Source organism: Neofelis nebulosa, chromosome 15 (genome assembly GCF_028018385.1).
Source record: "Neofelis nebulosa isolate mNeoNeb1 chromosome 15, mNeoNeb1.pri, whole genome shotgun sequence".
Taxonomy (NCBI): domain Eukaryota; kingdom Metazoa; phylum Chordata; class Mammalia; order Carnivora; family Felidae; genus Neofelis; species Neofelis nebulosa.
Window position 1 is genome coordinate 11,943,502 of NC_080796.1, and position 26,106 is coordinate 11,969,607.

At 37.2% G+C, this 26,106-nt stretch overlaps 1 protein-coding gene across 4 annotated transcripts in view; it reads right to left on the reverse strand.

Moving 5' to 3' along the window:
* The window catches only part of CATSPERE (catsper channel auxiliary subunit epsilon), a 198,323-nt gene that overhangs the window by 71,043 nt on the left and 101,174 nt on the right, over nucleotides 1-26,106 (reverse strand). For 3 of the 4 annotated variants that reach the window (XM_058701752.1, XM_058701751.1, XM_058701753.1), the window contains 2 exons: nucleotides 20,471-20,577; nucleotides 4,257-4,749 (listed from right to left, as the gene is read on the reverse strand). In XM_058701752.1, coding sequence (XP_058557735.1) covers nucleotides 4,257-4,749; nucleotides 20,471-20,577 — 600 coding nt within the window. Of the gene's footprint in view, nucleotides 1-4,256; nucleotides 4,750-20,470; nucleotides 20,578-24,195; nucleotides 24,254-26,106 lie in introns of all 4 variants that reach the window. The other variant, XM_058701754.1, reaches the window with a different exon arrangement.

Here is a 26,106-nt window from a genome sequence, read left to right on the forward strand (position 1 = left end):
TGTATATTTCATATGGAAATAAAATTGAGTTTTTATATTGATCTTGTAAACTGCAATCTTAGTAAACATATTTATTAGCCCTGATGGGTTTCTTGTATATTCTGTAACCTTTTCAGCATCTAATGATGCTGTTTGGTAATAAAGACAGTTTCACTCTTCCTTTCCAATGTACATGCCTTTGTTTCTTGACTCATTGCACCTACTAGAATGGCCAGCACAATGTTGAATAGAAGTAATAGGAGCACACATTCTTGCCTTGTTCCTTATTTTAAGCAAGGAAGACAAGAAAAAAAAAGAAATAAAGAATATATAGTGTTAATAGAAAATAGATACCAAAATGGTAGACTTAAACCCAACCACAGCAATAACTGCATTAAATCTAAGTGGGCTAGTCTTTTACCATCATGTGCAATGTTAGCCATTCATTTTATATGAGTGTCCTGTGTTAAGTTGAAGAAATTCCTTCTTATTCCTATTTTGCTGATTGTTAAAATCAATTGTGTATATTGGATGTTGTCAAGTGCTTTTCTGTGTCTATTGAAATGATCATATGGTTTTTCTTTTGTTGTTTTCTAATATGGTAAATCGTGTTGATTGATTTTCTAATGTAAACCACTCTTTCATTCCTGAACTAAAACCCTACCTGTGCATGATATATTTTCCTTTCTATATATTGTTGGATCTAGTTTGCTAAAATTTTGCCTAGAAGTTTAAAATTTTGTTTATGAGAGATATTGCTATGTAGTTTTATATTTTTCTAATATGTTATTCTTGGTTGTAGTATCAGACAAGCTGCTCCATGGAATCAATTGAAAAGTATTACTCCCTCTTCAATTTTCTGAAGTTTAGAACTGGCATCATTTATTTTTAAAATATATAGCAGGACACTGATGAAATCCTCCTGGCCTGGAGCTTTCTTTGTGGGAAGGTTTTTAAATAACAAATTCAATTTCTTTGATTGATGTAAGAGTATTCATGTCATCTGTTTCTTCTTTAGTTTTTTTTTAATGTTTATTCTTTTCTTTTATTTTTTTTTAATTTTTTTTTAAACATTTATTCATTTTTGAGAGACAGAGAGAGACAGAGCATGAGTGGGGAAGGGGCAGAGAGAGGGAGACACAGAATCGGAAGCAGGCTCCAGGCTCTGAGCCATCAGCCTAGAGCCCAACGCGGGGCTCGCTCACAGACTGTGAGATCATGGCCCAAGCTGAAGTCAGCTGGGTGAGATCATGACCCAAGCTGAAGTCAGCTGCTTAACCGACTGAGCCACCGAGGCGCCCCTAATGTTTATTCTTAAGAGAGAGAGAAACAGAGCATGAATGGGGGAGGGGCAGAGATAGAGAGGGAGACACAGAATCTGAAGCTGGTTCCAGGCTCTGAGCTGACAGCACAGAGCCCAATGTGGGGCTCAAACTCACGAACTGCGAGATCATGACCTGAGCCAAAGTTGGACGCTTACCCAACTGAGCCACCCAGGCACCCCTGTCATCTGTTTCTTCTTAAGGAGGCTTTGGTAGTTTGTGTCTTTCAAGTAACTTGTCCATTTTATGGTTTTGAATGTGTTTTAGATTCTTTTTAACTTTGTGTTTACAGTTGTTTGTAACATTGTTTTACTGTCTTTTTGGCAGCAGCAGACTTTGCACCGATTCTAAATATTGGCAATTTGTGTCTTCTCTTTTTTGTTTTATCCTCAGTCAGTCTGGCTAAAGAGTTGCCAATTTTATGGATCTTCTCAATGAATCAGCTTTTTGGTTTTGTTGATTTTCTCTGTAGGTTTTCTGTTTTTATTTTGTTTTGTTTTTCTTAATGCCATTAATTTACCCAATGATTTTTTTTTAATTTCCTTTCTTCTGTTTACTTTTGGTTGAAATCATTTCTGGTTTCTTAAAGTGGAAGCAGAGATCATGGATTTGAGATATTTCTTCTTTTGTAATATAGAGGATTAATATTATAAATTTCCCTCTAAGTATCTCTTCAGTAGCATCCCACCAATTTTGACATATTCTGTTTCTATTTTCTTTCAGTTCAAAACAGTTTGTTTCTTTCAGTTTAAAAAGTGTTTATTTATTTTGAGAGAAAGAAAGCGTGAGCGGTGGAGGGGCATAGAGAGTGAGAGAGGGAGAGAGAGAATCCCAAGCAGGCTCCACACTGTCAGTGCAGAGCCCAACACAGGGCCCTAACTCATGAACCCTGAGATCATGACCTGTGCTGAAATCAAGAGTCTGATGCTTAGCCAACTGAGTCACCCAGGTGCCCATAGTTCAAAACACTTTCTAATTAGTTTTTAAAATTTGTTCTTTCTTTAAAATATATTACAAAGCTGTAGTAATCAAGACAGTATGGTATAAGCCCCAAAATAGACATAGATCAATGGAACAGAATAGAAAACCCAGAAATGAATCCACAGCTATATGGACTATTAATCTTTGACAAAGCAGGAAAGAATATCCAATGCAAAAAAAACCCAGTCTCTTCATCAAATGGTGTTGAGAAAACTGGACAGTGACATGCAGAAGAATGAACCTGGACCACTTTCTTATACCACACACAAAAATAAATTTAAAATGAGGACCTAAATGTGAAACAGGAAACCATTAGAATCCTAGAGGAGAACACGGGCAGTAACCTCTTTTACATTGGCATAGCAACTTCTTACTAGATAGGTCTCTTAAGGCAAGAGAAACAAAAGCAAAAATAAACTATTGGGACTTTGTCAAAATAAAAACCTCTGCAGAGCCAAGGAAACAATAAGTAAAACTAAAAGACAACCTATGGAATGGGAGAGGATATTTGCAAATGACATATCTGATAAAGTGTTAGTATCCAAAATATCTAAAGAACTTGTCAAACTCAACATCCAAAAAACAAATAATCCAGTGAAGAAATGGGCAAAAGACATGAATAGAAACTTCTCCAAAGAAGACATACAGATGGCCAACCGACACATGAAAAAATGCTCAACATCAGTTATTATCAGGGAAATACAAATCAAAACCACAATGAGATACCACCTCACGAACCTGTCAGAATGGCTAACATTAACAACTCAGGCAACAACAGATGTTGGCGAGGCTGCAGAGAAAGAGGCTCTCTTTTGCATTGTTGGTGGGAATGCAAGCTGGTGCAGCCACTGTGGAAAACAGTATGGAGGTTCCTCAAAAAATTAAAAATAGAACTACCGTATGCCCCAGCAATTGCACTACTAGGTATCTATCCAAGGGATACAGGTGTGCTGTTTTGAAGGGGCATACGCACCCCAATGTTTATAGCAGCACTACCAACAGTAGCCAAAGTATGGGAAGAGCCCAAATGTCCATCGATGGATGAATGGATAAAGAAGACGTGGTGTATATATACAATGGAGTACTACTTGGCAATCAAAAAGAATGAAATCTTGCCATTTGCAACTACGTGGATAGAACTAGAGGGTATTATGCTAAATGAATTAGTCAGAGAAAGACAAATATCATGTGACTTCACTCATGTTAAGACTTTAAGATCCAAAACACATGAACAGAAGGGAAGGGAAGCAAAAGTAATATAAAAACAGGGAGGGGGACAAAACAGACTCTTAAATATGGAGAACAAACAGAGGGTTGCTGGAGAGGCTGTGGGAGGGGGGATGGGCTAAATGGGTAAGGGGCATTAAGGAGTCTACTTCTGAAATCATGGTTGCACTATATGCTAACTAACTTGGGTGTAAATTAAAAAATAAAAATTTTAAAAATTTAAAAAAATGGGCAGAAGACATGAATAGACATTTTTTCAAAGAAAACACTCCAATGGCCAACAGACACATGAAAAGATGCTCAACATCACTCATCATCAGGGAAATGCAAATCAAAACTACAAGGAGATATCACCTCACACCTGTCAGAATGTCTAAAATATTTTATTCACTATATTGTCAAAAAGAAAAGTTAATCCAATTTTGAGAGCACATGATATCTTTGGGTAAAATAGTTTTTTGGGCCTTTTGCCCACATCGAGGTAAAACAAAACTCTCATAATATAATTAAATGACTCTGCATAATAACCACCAAGATTTATTTCATTCTTTGTTGTTGGAAATGAATCTCTAAACAGAGGCTTCTGAAAATTTAGGTTAGGAAGATGGTTTTACTTACCACCAAAAATAAAATAGCACTGCAAAATCTGCATAGTATAGTCTCTTTTATATCATGGAATTAAGTGATATGGTGAATTTGTCTAAATGTGTAAGTCTAATATACATATATATATAATCTTTTACTAACCTTTAATAAATGTCTGGCCCAACACCATTTTCTTGAGGTAATGCCAATAATTCCACCATCAGGAAGATTTTCATTTCTTCCCAGTCTTTTGAACGCAGTAAAAGTTTTGATGTAAAGAATACCATTTATTAGAAAAAATATTCCATCCCATGATATGTTCACATCAGACACGTTGTGTCTCTCATCGTCAGTCAAAATGTTTGGAGGCACTCTGATTCTGGTCCAAGTACGGAATGAATCATTTGTTTGAAAGGTCTCCATATCAGCTACCACCACAACCGATGAAAGAACACAAGTAGCCCAGGCTAATATTAACTGACTACCTTGCGGTGAAGTGATTGGTAAAGAGTCAGGAATCTCGGGCATTGTCAACAAAGGGAAGGTCAGCAGGAAAAGAACATCTGCAATAAAGCAGTCTTGAAAAGCCACTTGATTTCCTTTAATTTCCTTTAGCACATCATCTGTTGTCATTGGCACTGAAATATGCCAGGTCCTAAGAAGAAGAAGAATATGAAAATTAAAAATATAAAAATTAAATATAAAAATTATGTATATAAAATATTAGAATTAAGTGTAGAAATTATAAACATAGAATGTATAAAAATGTAATGGCCTCTCTTGTCATCCATTTTGTACACTACTGACATTTATCATCTTTAAAAAAATTTTATTTTTATCAACATAAATCTGGGTGAAACAAATTAAGTAGCACTAAAAGGCTACCCCTGCCCCATTTCTCCACATTCTTCACTCTTGTTCCCAAAGGAAAACAATCTGGACTCTTACAGCTCTCTCATTTGCAGTGTGTCTCCAAATTCTCAAATATTCTTATGCTTCTCTCTTAATATATAATTTTTACACATTATCTATTGGCTTCTTATATGACAGATGAAGATGTATTGCTCATAAAGTTTAACTACCCATACGTCTCTTCTCCAACATCACAGTGTTTAGCTAAACCTATAGGGTTTACATTGTTTTACTATGTAAATATTGTTTACTACTGAGCCAGTTATTGTACTATAATTACATCTTCACATATACACATATATATTCATAATCCTTCTCCTAGAGTTAATAATTATTTGATTTTGAAAATCTGTTGTTTCCTAAGTGTGCCAGGAGGTGAAATGGTGCTCCCTAATATTTTCCATGTGGTAAAGACAGGTCATCTAGTACTTGTTCATTTCATAACTCTCTGGGCTGAAGGCACCATGTTCTCAGTCCAGAGCTTTGATCTTTCTGGTTTGGCTAAAGAACATCCTTCAGTATCTCTCTGTGAAAGTATAAAATTGAACATAAAAAATATATATGAATGTGAAATATGAACGTACATTCATGTATATGTGAATAGAAAATATGTGAACATAAAATTTTAAGACCCCCGAATATCTGAAAATATTTTACACACCTACTGGATAAATTAGGCAGAGACTTCAGAGCTCTGAGGGCATCTTCTCCCTTCTTTTTGTATTAAAGTTTACTAATGAAAAGCCAGATGGTACACTGATTCTTGCTATTATTTAAATGGGTTGCCTTTCTTTAAGATTTTAGGATCTCCCCCTTTTTTTCTTGGTATTCTATTATTCAACAGGGCTGGGTCTATCTTTTGAGTGGACATACAGAGGAATTTGTGAAAACAAGCATTCTACCATGAATCTCAGAAGTCGTGAAAAATTCCAAGGAGAGTTTCTTAGCAGGACAATCGAGGAGATGTCGGGTTGTAGATGTTCAGTGAACATCTCTTGAGTTTTCTATTTCCTCAGTGAATACATACCTGGGTGATGGCATTCTGCCCACTCGGACTGTGGTCCTGGCAGGTCAAGGCAGCCCATGTTGGGGCATTTGTAGGGTTATCACCAAATCACCATGCTGCCATGACACTCAATGCAATTACTGTTTTTGGCAAGCCACACTACTGACTCGGTAACACCAGTTTCAAATACAATTTCTAAAATCATCATGGGGTGCCTGGGTGGCTCATTGGTTAAGCATCTGACTCTTGATTTCAGCTCAGGTCATGATCTCATGGTTTGTGAGTTCAAGCCCCACCTCAGGCTCTGCACTAACAGTGCACAGCCTGCCTGGGATTCTCTCTCTCTCCCTCTCTTTGCCCCTTCCCCACTTTCTCTCTCTCTCTCTCTCTCTCTCTCTCTCTCTCAAAATAAATAAATAAACATAAAAAAATCATCAGTACCATTTTGTTACATTGTCATATATATACACACACACATATGTATATATATAAATATAAATATATTATTCTATATATAATAATAATTTCATATGTGTATAGCCCCATTATAACTAAGCATCGGTGACTATTTTGTTTGAATGGATAACTTCCTATCTACAAGGCCTAGAAAGGAGCCAGCACTCAAGGCCTAGCTAAGACATACTGAGCATTTCAATTTTCTTTTTCCTTATTTTTTTTTTACTGCCTTTCTTTTTCTTTTTCTTTTTCTTTTTCTTTTTCTTTTTCTTTTTCTTTTCTTTCTTTCTTTCTTTCTTTCTTTCTTTCTTTCTCTCTCTATTTCTATATAATTTATTGTCAAGTTAGCTAACTTACAGTACATACAGTGTGCTCTTGGTTTGGGGGGTAGATTGCCGTGATTCATTGCTTACATACAACACCCAGTGCTCATCCCAACAAGTGCCCTCCTCAATGCCCATCACCCATTTCCCAGCCCCCCATCCCCCCATCCCCCTATCAACCCTCAGTTTATTTTCCTCAAGAGTCTCTTATAGTTTGCCTCCCTTTCTGTTTGAAACTATTTTTTCCCCTTCCCTTCCCCCCGTGGTCTTCTGTTAAATTTCTCAAGTTCCACATATGAGTGAAAACATATGATATCTGTCTTTTTTATGACTGACTTATTTCACTTAGCATAATACCTTCCAGTTCCATCCATGCTGTTACAAATGGCAGGATTTCATTCCTTCTGATTGCCAAGTAGGTATTCCATTGTATATATAAACCACATCTTCAATTTTCCACGTCTATCATTTTGTTTTCAAATGTTTGATTTTTTTATGGTGATCATACACGTTTCAAAATTCTTTTCTTACTTCTTTCCCATTTTATAACATCTTAATTTCTTTTATGTGTATAATATCTTCTCTTTCTCTGAAGATTTTATACTTTTTTGTGATCTTTTCTTTGGCTCCCTCTATGTGTTGTTTCCTCTGAGTTCTACTGTTCTTTTTGTTGATTCAGGTGTCTGGCATTCATATTGGAACCTATAATTCTCTGTTAGTCTTTGGTTGTCTAATATTTAAGAGAGAAGTTGTAACAAGTTGTGTGTGGGTCAGCTCTGAGGGACACTTCTTGCTCACCATGTGCTCCATCGTGCTTTTTCCTTTCCGACTCCAATTTAAGTTGTTTTAAGTAGGTCTGATCAGTTAACACAAAGAAAACTCCTCTTCTATCTTGCCAGGATGTATGCTAGGTTTCCATATTCAGGGAGCAGAGCAGGAGGAAAGAACTGAAGGCACACTGGGGGGTCCCCATCACTTTAGAATTCCCTCTGTGAGCTCTTAATTAATACAATTTCATGCTCTACTAAGTCAGTTACCACTTCTCTCTCTGCTTTCTACTTTCTTGCCTCCCTTCCCATTGCTTCTCCTTGTAGGCTTGCAACTATCTTACTGATATTATGGGGGAGAGTGGAGATAAACAATTGTATTTAATCTGCCATGTTGTAATTTATCTCCTTTAAACTGAATTTCATTAAGTGCTGTTCTGCTTAGAAACATCAATGGCCCCTTAATTATATCCGGGAAAAAATTCAAGCCATTCCAAATGATTTTCAGGGAATCTCCATATTTTTTCCTATTCAATTTCCCTTGCCATATTATATTTCAAGTGTGTTCTTTCTGTTTGCCTGTCAGAACTATTGGTGCTCTTAATGTCCCGTGGGAGTTCCTCTTCCATTCTCTTGTCTTTATGTTCTACTGTTTTTTAAGTCCTGCCCAAAACTATCTCTTCTATTTTGCTTTCTTGTTTTACTACAACATGTATCTTTTATAAGGATAACCTTTTCTAAACCCTGATTCTAAACCATCATGTGGATGGTATTTTATGGCATCCAAGGCAATATTAAAAAAAAATATATATATATGTATATGTACATATGTACATATACATATATATATATATATAAACAAGGAGGGGGACAAAACAGAAGAGACTCATACATATGGAGAACAAACTGAGGGTTACTAGAGGGGTTGTAGGAGGGGGGATGGGCTAAATGGGTAAGGGGCATTAAGGAATCTACTCCTGAAATCATTGTTTCACTACATGCTAACTAATTCGGATGTAAAGTAAAAAAAAATGAACCTCTAATATTATATATATATATGTATTTTCTTTGTGTTTCTTTAAAAATGCCACATATTTAGGGGACACCTGGGTGGCTCAGTCAGTTGAGCATCTGACTTCGGCTCAGGTCATGATCTCACAGTTCATGGGTTTGAGCCCCGTGTCAGACTCTGTGCTGTCAGCTCAGAGCCTGGAGCCTGCTTCGGATTCTGTGTCTCCCTCTCTCTCTCTCTGTCCCTCCCCCACTCATCTTCTGTCTCATTCTGTCTCTCAAAAATAAATAAACATTAAAAAAATTTTAAACACCACATATTTAATAATTTTATTATGAATGTATCATATATACAAAAAGAGTATATGATACACACACACATTTAAAGAATAATACTGAGATGAACATCTGTGTATTAATCACCTAGATCAAGAATCAGAACGCTACCCATACCTTAGAAATGCTCCATGTCTCTCCTTCCTCCACTCCTACCTGCTTACACATAAACACTCGCCTGATTTTGTGTTTGCGCTTGTGTTCACATTCCTGTGCTTTTTAAAAATTAGTTTTGGGGGCGCCTGGGTGGCTCAGTCAGTTAGGCAGCCAACTTCGGCTCAGGTCATGATCTCGCAGTCTGTGAGTTCGAGCCCCGCATTGGGCTCTGTGCTGACAGCTCAGAGCCTGGAGCCTGTTTCAGATTCTGTGTCTCCCTCTCTCTGACCCTCCCCCGTTTATGCTCTGTCTCTCTCTGTCTCAAAAATAAATAAACGTTAAAAAAAATAAAAAAAAATTAGTTTCAGATACATAGACTCTCAGAGGTTTTCCAGGGAAGATGGCGGTGTAGGAGGCCGCTGGGCTCACCACGTCTGGCTGACCACTTAGATTCCACCCACATCTCCCTAAATAACCCAGAAAATCACCAGAAGACTAGCAGAACGGACTCTCTGGAGCAAGTGTAGACAAGAGGCCCATGGAAGAGGGCAGGAAGGGTGGAGAGGAGGTGCGGTGCACACTACACGGACTGGCGGGAGGGAGCCTGGGTGGTGGAGGGGCAGCCAGCCCACCCTGCAAGGCAGAACCCCCAAATCCGGCTGGCAAAAGTGGAGGGGTCGGACGGAGTGTGTTCTGACAGCCAGTGGGACTTAACATCTGGAATGTTATAAGTCAACAGCTCTGCTCCGAGACAGGAGGGCTAGAGAACAACGAAAGGGAGAGTTGTTGAGCCCCGGAGGACAGAGCTCAGCTTCACAGGGAACAAAGGCGCTGGCCAGCGCCATCTCCCTCGCCCATCCCCCAACCCAAATCCCAAAGGGAACTAGTTCCCATCAGGGAACTTGCTTGCACCGCGCAAACACCCAATGCTGTGCTTCTGTGGATCCATCTCTCCCACAGGTCTGCCTCCTCCCTCCTCCCCCTGCCACCACCCAGTGCCATAGGGCCACTCCCAAAGTGGATCACCAAAGGCAAAGCGAGCTGAGTCTGCCCCTCCCGCCCCTGTGCACCTTGTGGATCCACCCTGGCTAATACACAAGATCCTATAGAAGCAGCACCACAAGCCTGGCAGTGTGCAAGTAGCCCAGACAGGGGCCACACCACTCCACAGTGAGTGCTGCCACTGGGAGAGGCGAAGATAAGGTACACACCAGTCTGACTGTGGCCTCAGCAGTGGGCTGGGGGCAGACATCAGGTCTGACTGCAGCCTCACCCACCAAGGCAATTACTCCAGACAGCACAGGGGAAGAGCCCTGCAGTTCCATGCCACTCCAGGGACTATCCAAAATGATGAAATGGAAGAATTCTCCTCAAAAGAAACTCCAGGAAGTAGCGACAGCTAACAAACTGATCAAAAACGATTTAAGCAATGTAACAGAAAATAAATTTAAAATACTAGTCATAAAATTAATCGCTAGGCTTGAAAAAAGTATAGAGGACAACAGAGAATCTATTACTACAGAGATCAAGGGACTAAGAAACAGTCAGGAGGAGCTAAAAATGCTACAAACGAGCTGCAAAATAAAATGTAGGTGACCGCAGCTCAGATTGAAGAGGCAGAGGAGAGAATAGGTGAACTAGATGATAAAATTGTGGAAAAAGAGGAAGCTGAGAAAAAGAGAGAAAAAAATTCAGGAGTATGAAGGCAGAATTAGAGAACTAAGTGATGCGATAAAACATAATAATGTATGCATAATTGGTATTCCAGAGGAGGAAGAAAGAGAGAAAGGGGCTGAAGGTGTACTTGAAGAAATCATAGCCAAGAACTTCCCTGATCTGGGGAAGGAAAAAGGCATTGAAATCCAAGAGGCACAGAGAACTCCCTTCAGACGTAACTTGAATCGATCTTCTGCACGACATATCATAGTGAAACTGGCAAAATACAAGGATAAAGAGAAAATTCTGAAGGCAGCTAGGGATAAACATGCTCTAACATATAAAGGGAGACTGATAAGACTAGTGACAGACCTGTCTACTGAAACTTGACAGGCCAGAAAGGAATGGCAGGAAATCTTCAATGTGATGAATAGAAAAACCATGCAGCCGAGAATCCTTTATCCAGCAAGTCTGTCATTCAGAATAGAAGGACAGATAAAGGTCTTCCCAAACAAACAAAAACTGAAGGAATTCATCACCACTAAACCAGCCCTACAAGAGATCCTAAGGGGGATTCTGTGAGTGAAATGTTGCAAGGACGACAAAGTACCAGAGACATCACTACAAGCATGAAACCTACAGACATCACAATGACTCTAAACCCATATCTTTCTATAATAACACTGAATGTAAATGGACTAAATGCTCCAATCAAAAGACGCAGTGTATCAGAATGGATAAAAAAAACAAGACCCATCTATTTACTGTCTACAAGAGACTCATTTTAGACCTGAGGACACCTTCAGATTGAAAGTGAGGGGATGGAGAACTATCTATCATGCTACTGGAACTCAAAAGAAAGCTGGAGTAGCCAGACTTAGATCAGACAAACTAGACTTTAAATTAAAGGCTGTAACAAGAGATGAAGAAGGGAATTATATGATAATTACAAGGCCTATCCATCAGAAAGAGCTAACAATTATAGATGTCTATGTGCCGAATACGGGAGCCCCCAAATATACAAAACAATTCATCACAAACATAAGCAACCTTATTGATAAGAATGTGGTAATTGCAGGGGACTTTAACACTCCACTTACGACAATGAATAGATCATCTAGACACAGGATCAATAAAGAAACAAGGGCCCTGAATGATACATTGGATCAGATGGACTTGACAGATATATTTAGAACTCTGCATCCCAAAGCAATAAAATATACTTTCTTCTCGAGTGCACATGGAACATTCTCCAAGACAGATCACATACTGGGTCACAAAACAGCCCTTCATAAGTATACAAGTATTGATCATACCATGAATATTTCAGACCACAATGCTATGAAGCTTGAAATCAACCACAGGAAAAAGTCTGGAAAACCTCCAGAAGCATGGAGGTTAGAGAACACCCTACTAAAGCATGAATGGGTCAACCAGGCAGTTAGAGAAGAAATTTAAAAATACGTGGAAACAAATGTAAATGAAAAGACAACAATCCAAACGCTTTGGGATGCAGCGAAGACAGTCCTGAGAGGAAAATACCTTGCAATCCAGGCCTATCTCAAGAAACAAGAAAAATCCCAAATACAAAATCTAATAGCACACTCAAAGGAAATAGAAGCAGAATAGCAAAGATACCCCAAACACAGCAGAAGAAGAGAAATAATAAAGATCAGAGCAGAAATAAACAATATAGAAACTAAAAAACTGTAGAGCAGATCAATGAAACCAAGAGTTGGTTTTTTGAAAAAATAAACAAAATTGACAAACCTCTAGCCAGGCTTCTCAAAAAGAAAAGGGAGATGGCCCAAATAGATAAAATCATGAATGAAAATGGAATTATTACAACCAATCCCTCAAAATACAAGCAATTATCAAGGAATACTATGAAAACTTATATGCCAACAAACTGGACAACCTGGAAGAAATGGACAAATTCCTAAACACCCACACACTTCCAAAACTCAAACAGGAAGAAATAGAAAGCTTGAACAGACCCATAACCAGCAAAGAAATTGAATCAGTTACCAAAAATCTCCCAACAAATAAGAGTCCAGGACCAGATGGCTTCCCTGGGGAATTCTACCAGACATTTAAAGCAGAGATAATACCTATCCTTCTCAAGCTGTTCCAAAAAATAGAAAGGGAAGGAAAACTTCCGGACTCATTCTATTAAGCGAGCATTACTTTGATTCCCAAATCAGACAGAGACCCAGCAAAAAAAAGAGAACTACAGGCCAATATCCCTGATGAATATGGATGCAAAAATTCTCAATAAGATACTAGCAAATCGAATTCAACAGCATATAGAAAGAATTATTCACCATGATCAAGTGGGATTCATTCCTGGGATGCAGGGCTGGTTCAACATTCACATTTCAATCAACGTGATACATCACATTAATAAAAGAAAAGATAAGAACCATATTATCCCATCAATCAATGCAGAAAAAGCATTTGACAAAATTCAACATCATTTCTTTTTTTTTTTTTTAATTTTTTTTCAACGTTTTTTATTTTATTTTTGGGACAGAGAGAGACAGAGCATGAACGGGGGAGGGGCAGAGAGAGAGGGAGACACAGAATCGGAAGCAGGCTCCAGGCTCTGAGCCATCAGCCCAGAGCCCGACGCGGGGCTCGAACTCACGGACCGCGAGATCGTGACCTGGCTGAAGTCGGACACTTAACCGACTGTGCCACCCAGGCGCCCCCTTTTTTTTTTTCAAAATTTTTTTTCAACGTTTTTTATTTTATTTTTGGGACACAGAGAGACAGAGCATGAACGGGGGAGGGACAGAGAGAGAGGGAGACACAGAATCGGAAGCAGGCTCCAGGCTCTGAGCCATCAACATCATTTCTTAATAAAAACCCTCCAGAAAGTTGGGATAGAGGGACATACTTAAACATCATAAAAGCCATTTATGAAAAGCCCACAGCTAATATCATCCTCATTAGGAAAAACTGAGAGCTTTTTCCCTGAGATCAGGAACACAACAGGGATGTCCACTCTCACCGCTGTTGTTTCACATAGTGTTGGAAGTGCTAGCATCAGCAATAAGACAACAAAAGGAAATCAAAGCCATCAAAACTGGCAAAGATGAAGTTAAGCTTTCACTTTTTGCAGATGACACGATATTATACATGGAAAATCCGATAGACTCCACCAAAAGTCTGCTAGAACTGATACATGAATTTAGCAAAGTTGCAGGATACAAAATCAATGTACAGAAATCAGTTGCATTCTTATACACTAATAATGAAGCAACAGAAAGACAAATAAAGAAACTGATCCCATTCACAATTGCACCAAGAAGCATAAAATACCTAGGAATAAACCTAACCAAAGATGTAAAAGATCTGTATGCTGAAAACTATAGAAAGCTTATGAAGGAAATTGAAGAAGATACACAGAAATGGGAAAACATTCCATGCTCATGGATTGGAAGAATAAATATTGTTAAAATGTCAATACTACCCAAAGCTATCTACATATTCAATGCAATCCCAATCAAAATTGCACCAGCATTCTTCTCGAAGCTAGAACAAGCAATCCTAAAATTTGTATGGAACCACAAAAGACCCCGAATAGCCAAAGTAATTTTGAAGAAGACCAAAGCAGGAGGCATCATAATCCCAGACTTTAGCCTCTACTACAAAGCTGGAATCATCAAGACAGCATGGTATTGGCACAAAAACAGACACATAGACCAAGGGAATAGAATAGAAACCCCAGAACTAAACCCACAAAAGTATGGCCAACTCATCTTTGACAAAGCAGGAAAGAGTATCCAACGGAAAAAAGACAGTCTCTTTAACCAGTGATGCTGGGAGTACTGGACAGCAACATGCAGAAGGATGAAACTAGACCACTTTCTTACACCATTCGCAAAAACAAACTCAAAATGGATAAAGGACCTGTATGTGAGACAGGGAACCATCAAAACCCTAGAGAAGAAAGCAGGAAAAGACCTCTCTGACCTCAGCCACAGCAATTTCTTACTTGGCACATCCCCAAAGGCAAGGGAATTAAAAGCAAAAATGAACTATTAGGACCTCATGAAGATAAAAATCTTCTGCACAGCAAAGGAAACAATCAACAAAACTAAAAGGCAACCAATGGAATGAGAAAAGATATTTGCAAATGACATATCGGACAAAGGGCTAGTATCCAAAATCTATAAAGAGCTCACCAAACTCCACACCTGAAAAACAAATAATCCAGTGAAGAAATGGGCAGAAAACATGAATAGACACTTCTCTAAAGAAGACAGCCAGATGGTCAACAGGCACATGAAAAGATGCTCCACGTCGCTCCTCATCAGGGAAATACACATCAAAAGCACACTCAGATACCACCTCACACCAGTCAGGGTGGCTAAAATGAACAAATCAGGAGACTATAGATGCTGGAGAGGATGTGGAGAAATGGGAACCCTCTTGCACTGTTGGTGGGAATGCAAACTGGTGCAGCTGCTCTGGAAAACAGTGTGGAGGTTCCTCAGAAAATTAAAAATAGATCTACCCTATGACCTAGCAATAGCACTGCTAGGGATTTACCCAAGGGATCCAGGAGTGCTGATGCATAGGGGCACTTGTACCCCAATGTTTATAGCAGCACTCTCAACAATAGCCAAATTATGGAGTCTAAATGTCCATCAACTGACGAATGGATAAAGAAATTGTGGTTTATATACACAACGGAATACTATGTGGCAATGAGAAAGAATGAAATATGGCCTTTTGTAGCAATGTGGATGGAACTGGAGAGTGTTATGTTAAGTGAAATAAGTCATACAGAAAAAGACACATACCATATGTTTTCACTCTTATGTGGATCCTGAGACACTTAACAGAAGACCATGGGGGAGGGGAAGAAAAAAAAAGAGGTTAGAGAGGGAGAGAGCCAAAGCATAAGAGACTCTTACAAATTGAGAACAAACTGAGGGTTGATGGGGGGGTGGGAAGGAGGGGGTGGGTGATGGGTATCGAGGAGGGCACCTTTTGGGATGAGCACTGGGTGTTGTATAGAAACCAATTTGACAATAAATTTCATATTCAAAAATTATACATATATGAATAAATGCTTTCTCTTTACTATAATCTCCTAAGGACAGGAATGGCATCATACTATTTGCTCTGTTTCTTACAATGTCTAACATAACATACAGAACAGAGCAAGGAATGTGGTAAACATCTTTGAATAAATCTGACATTCTGTCACGGAAAAAAATAAATAAAAATTAGTTTTGCCACATGTATGCCTTATTGAACAATATTGAACCGCAAGAAGTAGAAAAATCCACTAGTATGGTTAGAGATTCAGAACTCCTCTTTCAGGGGCCGCCTTGTGGCTCAGTCGGTTAAGCGACTGACTTCAGCTCAGGTCATTATCTTTCAGTTTGTGGGTTTGAGCCTTGCCTCGAGGTCTGTGCTGACAGCTCAGAGCCTGGAGCCTGCTTCGGATTCTGTGTCTCCCTCTTTCTGCCGTTCCCTTGCTCGTGTTCTGTCTCTCTTTTGCTCTCAAAAATAAACATTAACAACAACAACAACCTCCTTTCAGTAATTGACAGATCCGGCAGGCAGAAAATTAGTAAGGACATAACTGAACTGAACAGCACCATTAATCAAGTGTATCTAATTGACAAATAAAGAATATCTCATCCAGCAACAGCAGAATATACATTCTTCTCCAGTTCTCAGGGATCAGTCACCATGACACCCCATATCTTGGGTCACAAAACACACCTGAGAAATTTTAAAAAATAGAAATTATACAAAGTATGTACTTAAAATACTACATAATTAAGCTAGAATTCAATAACAGAAAGATAACTGGAAAAAATCCCCAAAGATTTGGAGATTAAACACTTCTAAATAACACATCGGTTAAGGAAGAAATCTGAACTGAAATTTAAAAATACTTTGAACGAAATGCAAGTGAAAAAGCGTTTTGAACAAATGAAAAAAATACAACTTACCAAACTTTGCTGGCTTTAGTGAAAGCAGGGCTTAGAGGGAAATGTACGGCATTAAATGCATGTTTAGAAAAGAAGAAAGACCTAAAATCAATACTCTAAGCTTCCATCTTAGAAAACTAGAGGGAAAAAAGCAATATAAACCTAAATCAAACAGAAGAAAAAGATTGCAATGGAAATCAGTAAATTGAAAACAGAAGAATAGAAGAACAACAGAGAAAACCAGATACCCTAATACCTAAACTAGATAAAGATACTACAGGAAAAGTTATAGATCCTTTGACATTACTGGAAAAGTTTCAGATCCATGACCAAATGGGATTTATTCAAGTTATGCAAGGCTGGTTCAGTATTAAAAATCAATTAATATAATCCATCACATCAATAGGTTAAAAAAGAAAAAGTGTATAATCACACCAGTAGAGGCAAAAAAAGCATTTGACAAAAATCTCACACCCATTCATGACAAACACTCTCAGCTAAGCAAGCAATGGAGGGGGACTTCCTCGTCTTGATAAAGGAGCATCTACAAAAAACCATGCAAAACACTTAATGGTGAGAAACTAGATCCATTCCTCCTGAGAACAAGGCAACGATGTCTCCTCTTACCACTCCTATTCAATATCACACTGGAAGTACTAGCTACCACAGTAAGATAAGACAATGAAATAAAAGGCGTACAGGATTGAGAAGGAAGTAATAAAATGTTCTTTATTTGTAGAGAACATGATTGTCTACGTAAGTAAATTCCGAAGAACAAACAAAAGAATCCTAGAACTAATAAGCAATGATAGCAAGTTGCAGGATATAAGGTTAATACACAAAAGTCAATTCTCATCTTTTATAAAACCAGTTTACCACATATATGTATTATTAAGCAATATATTCTTTGATTTTTCAAGCTTTGCACCTTATCTAGATGGAATCGTTGTGTTTTTATTCTGTGACTTGCTTTTTTCATTCGATGTTGTATTTGTAAAATTTATTTATAACAATTCTGCTACAAATACACACATCTCCTGGTACTTGTGCATGAATTTCTGTAGAATATACACTGTTATTGAAATGGCAAACTATTGGCATGTGCATCTTTAACATTGTGTGATAATGTAAAATTATCCTTCAGATTTGTTGTGCAATGTAAGTGTTCTCATTTTTCCAGTGTGCTATATGTATATGGCCAACCCCAGAGAATAAACTAAGAAAATATTTCAAAAATGCAGCGAAAAAATTAATGTAATTAAATTATTACAGTAGAAAATATTCACTTAATGCAAAAGAAAACAATAAAGGCAAAACAGAGGAACCAAAAAGACATGAGAAATATAGGAAGTAAAAATAAAATGGCAGACATAAATCCAACTATATCAGTATTAACATTAGATGTGAGCAGACTAAACAGTCCAATGAAATGGCAGGGATTATCAGACTGATAACAAAATAAGTTCCAACTATATGTTGTCCATAGGAGATGCATTTACGTTTCCAAAATACAAATTTGTTCAAAGTAAATGGTAGAAAAAATACATTATGCAAAGGCAGGCATAGAAAGCTGGACTGGCTATACTAATATTAGAGAAAATAACTTTGAGCAAACAAAAGCAACTTTGAGTAACTTTGAGCAAGCTACAAAAGTAAAGAGGAACATTTTATAATGTCAAGAGTCTGTCTTCTATCAGGAAAGTATAATAATGATAAACATATATGTTGTCATCTGACAACAGAGACCCAAAACACATGAAGTAAAAACTGACAGAATGAAGGGGGAAATAGTCAGAGACTTTGATATACCACCTTAAATAATGGATACAACAACTAGCAGACTATCAACAAAGAAACTGAACACCTAAACAACCCTATATATCAACAGACCTAACAGACGTCTACAGAACAGTCCACCCAACAATAGTGGACCATACATTCTTCACAAATGGACATAGAAAATTCCCCAGGACAGACTGTACGTTAGGCCATAAAACAATCCTCAATACATATAAGAAAACTGAAATCGTACAAAGTAATTTCTCTGAAATTAGATACCATATGACTCACAATTTCAATCCTAGGCACACACTCAGGAGAAATAAAAACATTAGGTCTACACAGACTTGTAAGTAAATGTTCACAGCAGCATTATTCATAATAGCTCTAAAGTGGAAAAAACCCAAAATCTCCATCAACTGAAGAATGAATGTTTTAAAAAGTTGATATATCCATAGAATGGAATAATATTCGGCAAATTTTGTTCCTTTTTAGGAATGGAATACTAGACATGCGACAACATGGATGAACCCTGAGAACGTTATGCTAACTGAAAGAAGCCAGTCGCAAAAGACTATATTTGCAGGATTCTTGACATGAAATAGCCAAAATAGGCAAATCATAGAGACAGAAAATAGATTAATAGTACCAAGGACTGGGAGGAGGAGGGAATAGGGTTTCTTTTTGAGTTGATAAAGGAGTCCTAGAATTAAGCAGTGGTGAGAGTTGCACAACTCCGTAGATATACTAAAAACCATTGAACTGTACACACTTTAAAAGGGTGAATCATGTGATATATGAAGCTCCATAGAGCCGTTCACAGTAGGAAAGAAACAAACGGTACCTATAACTTCCTACCTGCCGGCTATATCAGACAAGCCTTTGGTAGGTTTTATAATGACGGTTTCTCCTAACTCTCAAAGTTTTACAAAATCAGCAGGAATTTTAGCCCCAGATTATTATGACGTTTAAAAAATATCTTCTCTGAATGTCACCCTTTACTCACGAACTCAACTTCTTTGCATCATCTGAAATGCATTGCTTTCTGCTTTCTCGGGTCTCTGCTCAAAGGCCCTTGTATATGTTGCCTCTCTGGAATGTTCCCCCAATTGACTAACTTTTATTTCTTTTCAGTAATGCAGATTTCACCTCTTTAGGAAAGTCCTCCTTGATTCCCTTTTATTCAAACCTTCGTTTGTGCACCCTCTGTTCTATTTCTCCTGGGTTCACCTCTATCATAATGTCTCGGGGCGCCTGGGTGGCTCAGCTGGTTAAGCGGCCGACTTCGGCTCAGGTCATGATCTCACGGTCCGTGAGTTCGAGCCCCGTGTCGGGCTCTGTGCTGACAGCTCAGAGCCTGGAGCCTGTTTCAGATTCTGTGTCTCCCTCTCTCTCTGACCCTCCCCCGTTCATGCTCTGTCTCTCTCTGTCTCAAAAATAAATAAACGTTAAAAAAAAAAATTTATCATAATGTCTATTTGCTTCCTTGTCTCCCCAATCAACGTAAGGTCATTGAGGGCAGGAATTGTATGTTTTAGTTATAAGCACCTTGCCCTGTGCCTAGTGGTAATAGACTAAGAAAGGCTGTCTAAACCCCATGGTCACCTACTAAATAACTTTAACTGTAACAGATTTTATCCCTCAGGTAGAATTTGTTGTGTGTATGTGTACTGATGGTGGTAATGATTTTGGCATCAGTTAAACCACTGTGGTTCGCTTTTCTGAATTGCCAGGAAACGTTTTGAGATACTGACAGGATTTGCCAACATCCAAGGCTAAACTTGGACTAAAGTTTAGCTATTAATATGAAATTATAAAACTATAATCAAGAAGTGTGACTGGCATTTTCTAAGTTGGTAACCAGTTCTGATTATCGCAATTTTTTGTGTGTATCATGAAAGAAGCTACTTGGCAATTACACATAAGATTATTCCATGAAATTTCACTAGGTATTTAGAATTTCGTTTACTTTAAATTTCTGGTAGTTACTTTACAAAATTTAAAACAAAATTTATGTATGAAGTTTTAAAACAAATTAAAAGTGATGCTTTAATTTCAAAGTTTTAAAATTAAATACCCGTTCTTCATTTTACTATCTGGAAAATAAACATTTCTCTGCAGACTTGTAAATATGATAGGCTTCTGTCCCAAAGTGGCCAACTGCTTGCTAAGTATTATGGAATTCTGTAAGACAACAAAAAAATTCCTCTTTTTACTTTTCATAGACAAAATTATTCTGAAATTATATCATGATGTACTGAATTTGTTATTTTAGCTAAGACACTATTTATATTTATAGATTTGCCACATTTTCAAGATCAGGTTTTTTCTATCGTAATGCTTCTTCTCCCATTGAACTTTATGAATTAAAAAGAAGTTATAATACCCTTTCCAACATGTTGAAAATAATATACATAATCAGATTCCTGAATGAATTGAGATTATGGGAACCTTTAAATACATTATGTCTTAACTTTAATGACATACATAATGGAGTTTCTAAACTAATCTGTTAGAGTCATTTCTATACGAATCTGACTTCAAAACAACACCCTCTCTTTCAAGGTAGGTTTCAAATGACATCTGGAGGCTTTAACAAAACTTCTCTTAGTATAACAATAGATCTGGCTTGCTGCTTTCTTTTCTAATGAGATTGAAAGAGAAGTTGAACTTCCTGGACTTTTTCCTAATAGGTATTTTTGGAATAGAGGCAATGGTTTCATTATGGGGAATGCCTAGAATAAAATATCAGATAATGACAGCCAGTCCAAAACTCCATGGCTTCCTTCTGCCCTAATCCTCCAGTAATGCTCCAGTTAATTTCCTAGAAATGTCAGCCACCAACAAAGGAGCCTTTGAGATTGCTATGATGAGCATCAGGGTGTATTCATATGGGATTATCTAATAGGATTTAACCTAATTTTGAGAGTGAACGTGGTCAGGTCCTTAGGGCCTCCGAAGCATACACATTCACTGATTTTGATAGAGAAGTATAGGTTTGCATGGTAAATAATAATGGATATTTTAAGTTTCATTCCAGAAAATTATATTCACTATTCAGGATTTTAAATACAATACAACTGTCTTTAATATAACTGCAAAGGAAAGGAAGGGAATAAATGTAGCAAAGAATAAGATAGGAATAAAATATAATAAGTGACATATACAAAAAATAATAGAAAAAAGGATAGGTTAAGAAACATTAAGACAATCCTGCAAACAAGCTTAAAAACAGGTTTTTTCATTAAGAGGATATAATTCATGGTCATTAAAGATAGTTTTATAAATATGGCAAAAATTAACATATAGAAATTATAAATATATAAAAACACATTTATTATATTTCTTAGAATTTACCAAATGAAGGCTACTATTATGTATCCATGTTGTTTAACTGGAAGTCTATATAAACATCATTTTTAATGATAGCATGATATTCAATTAAGTGATTATCAGCATTGATTTAACACTCCCCTATTGGACATTTAGGTAACTTTATTCTTTCACTATTATAAATATTATTGCCATGGATATCATCAGATGTACAGTTTTTTTCAGTTAGGACTATTTCTTTTGATGAGATTCTGGGAAATGGGATTACTGGGTCACAAGCTATGAATCCTTTAAACATTCTTAATGCATATTCTTGAAACAATTTCTAAAAGGACCATGCCAGTTCACTTTACTATTAGGAATCTATGACAGAACAAACTTCACTATGGTGATGTCAAACTTTGCATTATTGTTTTTAAAAGTATTTTTCTAGTTATAACATGAGTATATGGTTTTACACGTTTTGAAACTTAACATACTTTTTGTTTATCTCATCTGAGTTTTCAGCAGCATTTGACACATTGGACTATTGACTAGTCTCCCCTTGGAAACACTCTCTTACTCGGCTTCCATGTTTCCGTTCGCTCCTTGCTGTTGGAGATCCCCAGATTCTCTTCCTCCCAGTAGCCTTCTCATACTACATTCTCTTCCTAGGGAATCTTATTCAATCGCATGGCTTCAAGTATCATTCAGTTTCCATAAAAATGCTCAAATTCTATGGCCCAGATCCCAAATTTTGTATCTAGTTCAATATCAATGTACCTGACTAGATTTTTAACAATGATTTTGCTTGTCTTGCAAACACTTCAAACCAATGTGTCTAAAACTGCACTGCTCCCTTGAGGTTTCTGCCTCCTAAACCTGTGTTTGTAAGTGTTTGTTGAATGAATAAAGTAGAAAAAAATCTCACAAGCTAGAAGAGAATATAGTTCTTTCGCAATGTAGCTGTGAGTGGAGTGCTCCAGACGGAATGAACAGGAGTCACAGAGGCTCTGAGGTGGGAGAGGAATTATTATGGTTGAGGAATTGAAAGAGAGATAATGGCTAGAAAGTAGTAAGAGAGAAAATAGTGCAGGAAAAGGTTAGATAAAAGATAGGCAGAGGCCACATCATGCTAAGCATCGTAGGTTTGGAAAATAGTTTGGATTTTACTTTTAGTACAATGGGCAAATGTTAAAGAAATTTTAAAATATAATTATAACTATTTTATTTTGAAATAGTTTGACTCACAAGGAGTTAGCTTTCCCCAATGACAATAGCTTTATATAATCTTAGTGCATTGTCAAAACCCAGGAAATTGAGGAGGCAGCACTCTTCACTCAGGTATGAATCTTATTAAGATTTCTCCATTCTGTTTTACAGGTGCTCTTTTTTTTATATAGTTCTGTGAAATTTTATCACATGTCTAGATTTATGTAACCGTCACCACAATATAGAACTGTTATAAAATATAGATGGTAGAACTGTTCCATTACAAAGAAGAAACCCCATCATGTTAACTCTTAAGAGTCATAACTGCCTGCTAACTCTGACTTTTGGCAATCACTTATCTGTTTTCAATGATTACAGTTTTGTCACCTCTAAAATCTTCTTCTTCTTCTTCTTCTTCTTTTTTTTTGATTCTGGAACAACATTGTCTTTATTTATTTATTTTTTAATATGAAATTTATTGTCAAACTGTTTTCCATACAACACCCAGTGTTCATCCCAACAGGTGTCCTCCTCAATGCCCATCACCCACTTTCCCCTCCCTCCCACCCCCCATCAACCCTCAGTTTTTTCTCAGTTTTTAACAGTCTCTTATGGTTTGGCTCCCTCCCTCTCTTACTTTTTTTTTTTTCCCCTTCCCCTCCCCCATGGTCTTCTGTTAAGTTTCTCAGGATCCACATAAGAGTGAAAACATATGGTATCTGTCTTTCTCTATATGACTTATTGCACTTAGCATTAACACTCTCCAGTTCCATCCACATTGCTACAAAAAGCCATATTTCATTCCTTCTCATTGCCAAGTAGTATTCCATTGTATATATAAACCACAATTTCTTTATCCACTCATCAGTTGATGGGCATTTAGGCTCTTTCCATAATTTGGCTACTGTTGAAAGTGCTGCTATCAAAGGGGGCACATGGGTGGTTCAGTTGGTTAACCATCCAATTCTTGATTTCAGCTCAGGTCACCATCTCATGGTTTGTGGGATTGAGCCCCACATTGGGCTCTGTGCTGACAGCATGGAGCCTGATTGGGATTATCTCTCTCTCTCTGCCCCTTTTCCTTGATTGTGATCTCTCTCTCCCAAAATAAATAAATAAACATTAAAACAATATTCTATAAATGGAATCATACAATATACAACACTTGAAATCGGCTTTTTAACTCAGCATCATTCAAGCTGTTATGCATATCAATAGTGCATCCTTTAAACATAAAAGCTGAAACTATAAAATTCTTAGAAGAAAACAGACAGAAACCTTCATGACATTGGATTTGGCATTGATTTCTTGGGTATGACTCCAAAGGCACAGGCAACTAAAGGAAAAATAGACAAATTGGAAGTCTTTGAAATTTAAGACTTTTTGCATTAAAAGACACTATCAATAGAGTAAAATGGCAACACATAGAATGGAAGAAAGTATTTTCATATCACATACAAGGGATTAACATACAGAATATATAGTGAATGTCTAAAACTCAACAACAACAAAAACAGTTAAAAAACAGGCAAAGGACTTGAATAGCATTTATCCAGAGAAAATTATACAAATAGCCAATAGGCATGTGAAAAGATACTTGACATCATTAATCATTAGGGAAATGCAAATCAAAACCATGGTGAGATATAACCTCACATTCATTAGGATGACCTTGGAAGTTCATAGAGCTTGCCTGGCTAAGATGTAAGTAAGGAGTGTTTGCAGTCTGGGAAATGTCTGGTTGAGAAGCAGCAAAGAGACCAGCAAAACTGGGTCTCCTTCGAAACTTCAAGGCTGAAGGCAGCCTGACCTTGCCTGTGGATCAACATGTTTCTCCACTCTGTAAATGCTTAATCTAAAGTATTAAAACAACCCTCTTCCTATGACATATATACTGCCCCCGTCATGTTCCCTTTGCCTGTCTGCACGTCACTGCCCTGATTGTACTGTTCCCCCAATAATTTTTTAGTATGCTTTGTTCCTGCTTTTGAAACTACACATTCCTTTCCCCTGTACCTCTTGAAATGTACTAATAAGATTCTCAATAAAAACTTTGCTTGGAGAAGAGCTTTGCTTGGGGCCATTGCCACTAGAGCGCTTGGCCCCCTTGCCCTCTCCTTTCTCTGATTCAGGAGTCTGGAGTACTCTGTCATCCACCACCCCAGGGTTTGCTGGTCAAACCTGAAAGGTGACTGTTATTAAAAATAAAGGCTTTACTGATAAACTTTAAGAAGACGTAATGCCTGTCCTTCTCAAAGTCTTCCAAAAAATCAAAGAGAAGGGAATGGTCCCAAACTCATTTTACAAAGCCAGAAAAGGACACTACCAGAAGAAAAAATTATAGCCCAATATCCCTGATGAATATAGATGCAAAAAATTCTCAATAACATACTAGCAAATTCAATAGCATATTAAAAAGATCATACATAATGATCAAGTGGGATTTAACCCTGGAAAACAAGGATGGTTCAACATATGCAAATCAATAAATGAGTTACATCACATTAATAGAATGAAAGACAAAAATCATGATTATCTCAGTAGACACAGAAAAAACATTTATGATAAAACACCCATTTATGATAAAACTCTTTTACAAATTACATATAGAAGATACATAACAAAGGCAATATATGACAAGACCACAGCACAGCTAACATCATACTCAGCTTTTCCTCTAATATCAGGAACAAGACAAGGGTTTCTATCCTCACCACTCTTATTCAACACAGTACTGGAAGTCCTAACCAGAGAAATCAGGCAAGAAAAAAAAAGGCATCAGAATTGGAAAGGAAAATGTAAAATTGTGTCTGTTAGCTGATGATATGATGTTGTATATAGAAAATCCTAAAATACCACAAAAAAACAAAAACAAAAATAAAACTTATTCGATCTAATCAAGTTACTAAAGTTGCAGGATACAAAATTAAAATACAAAATCAGTAGTATTTCTATATACCAATAATAAATTGCCTTAAAAGAAATAAAGAAAATGATCTCATTTACAATAGTATCAAAACAATGAAATGCTTAGTAATAAAATTAACCAAGGAGGTGATGGATTAGTACTCTGAAATTACAAAAAATTGATGAGAGAAACTGAAGACACAAATAAATGAAAAGGTATTTCTGTGTTCATGGATTAGAAGAATTAATATGGTTAAAATGTCTATATTACCAAAAGCCATC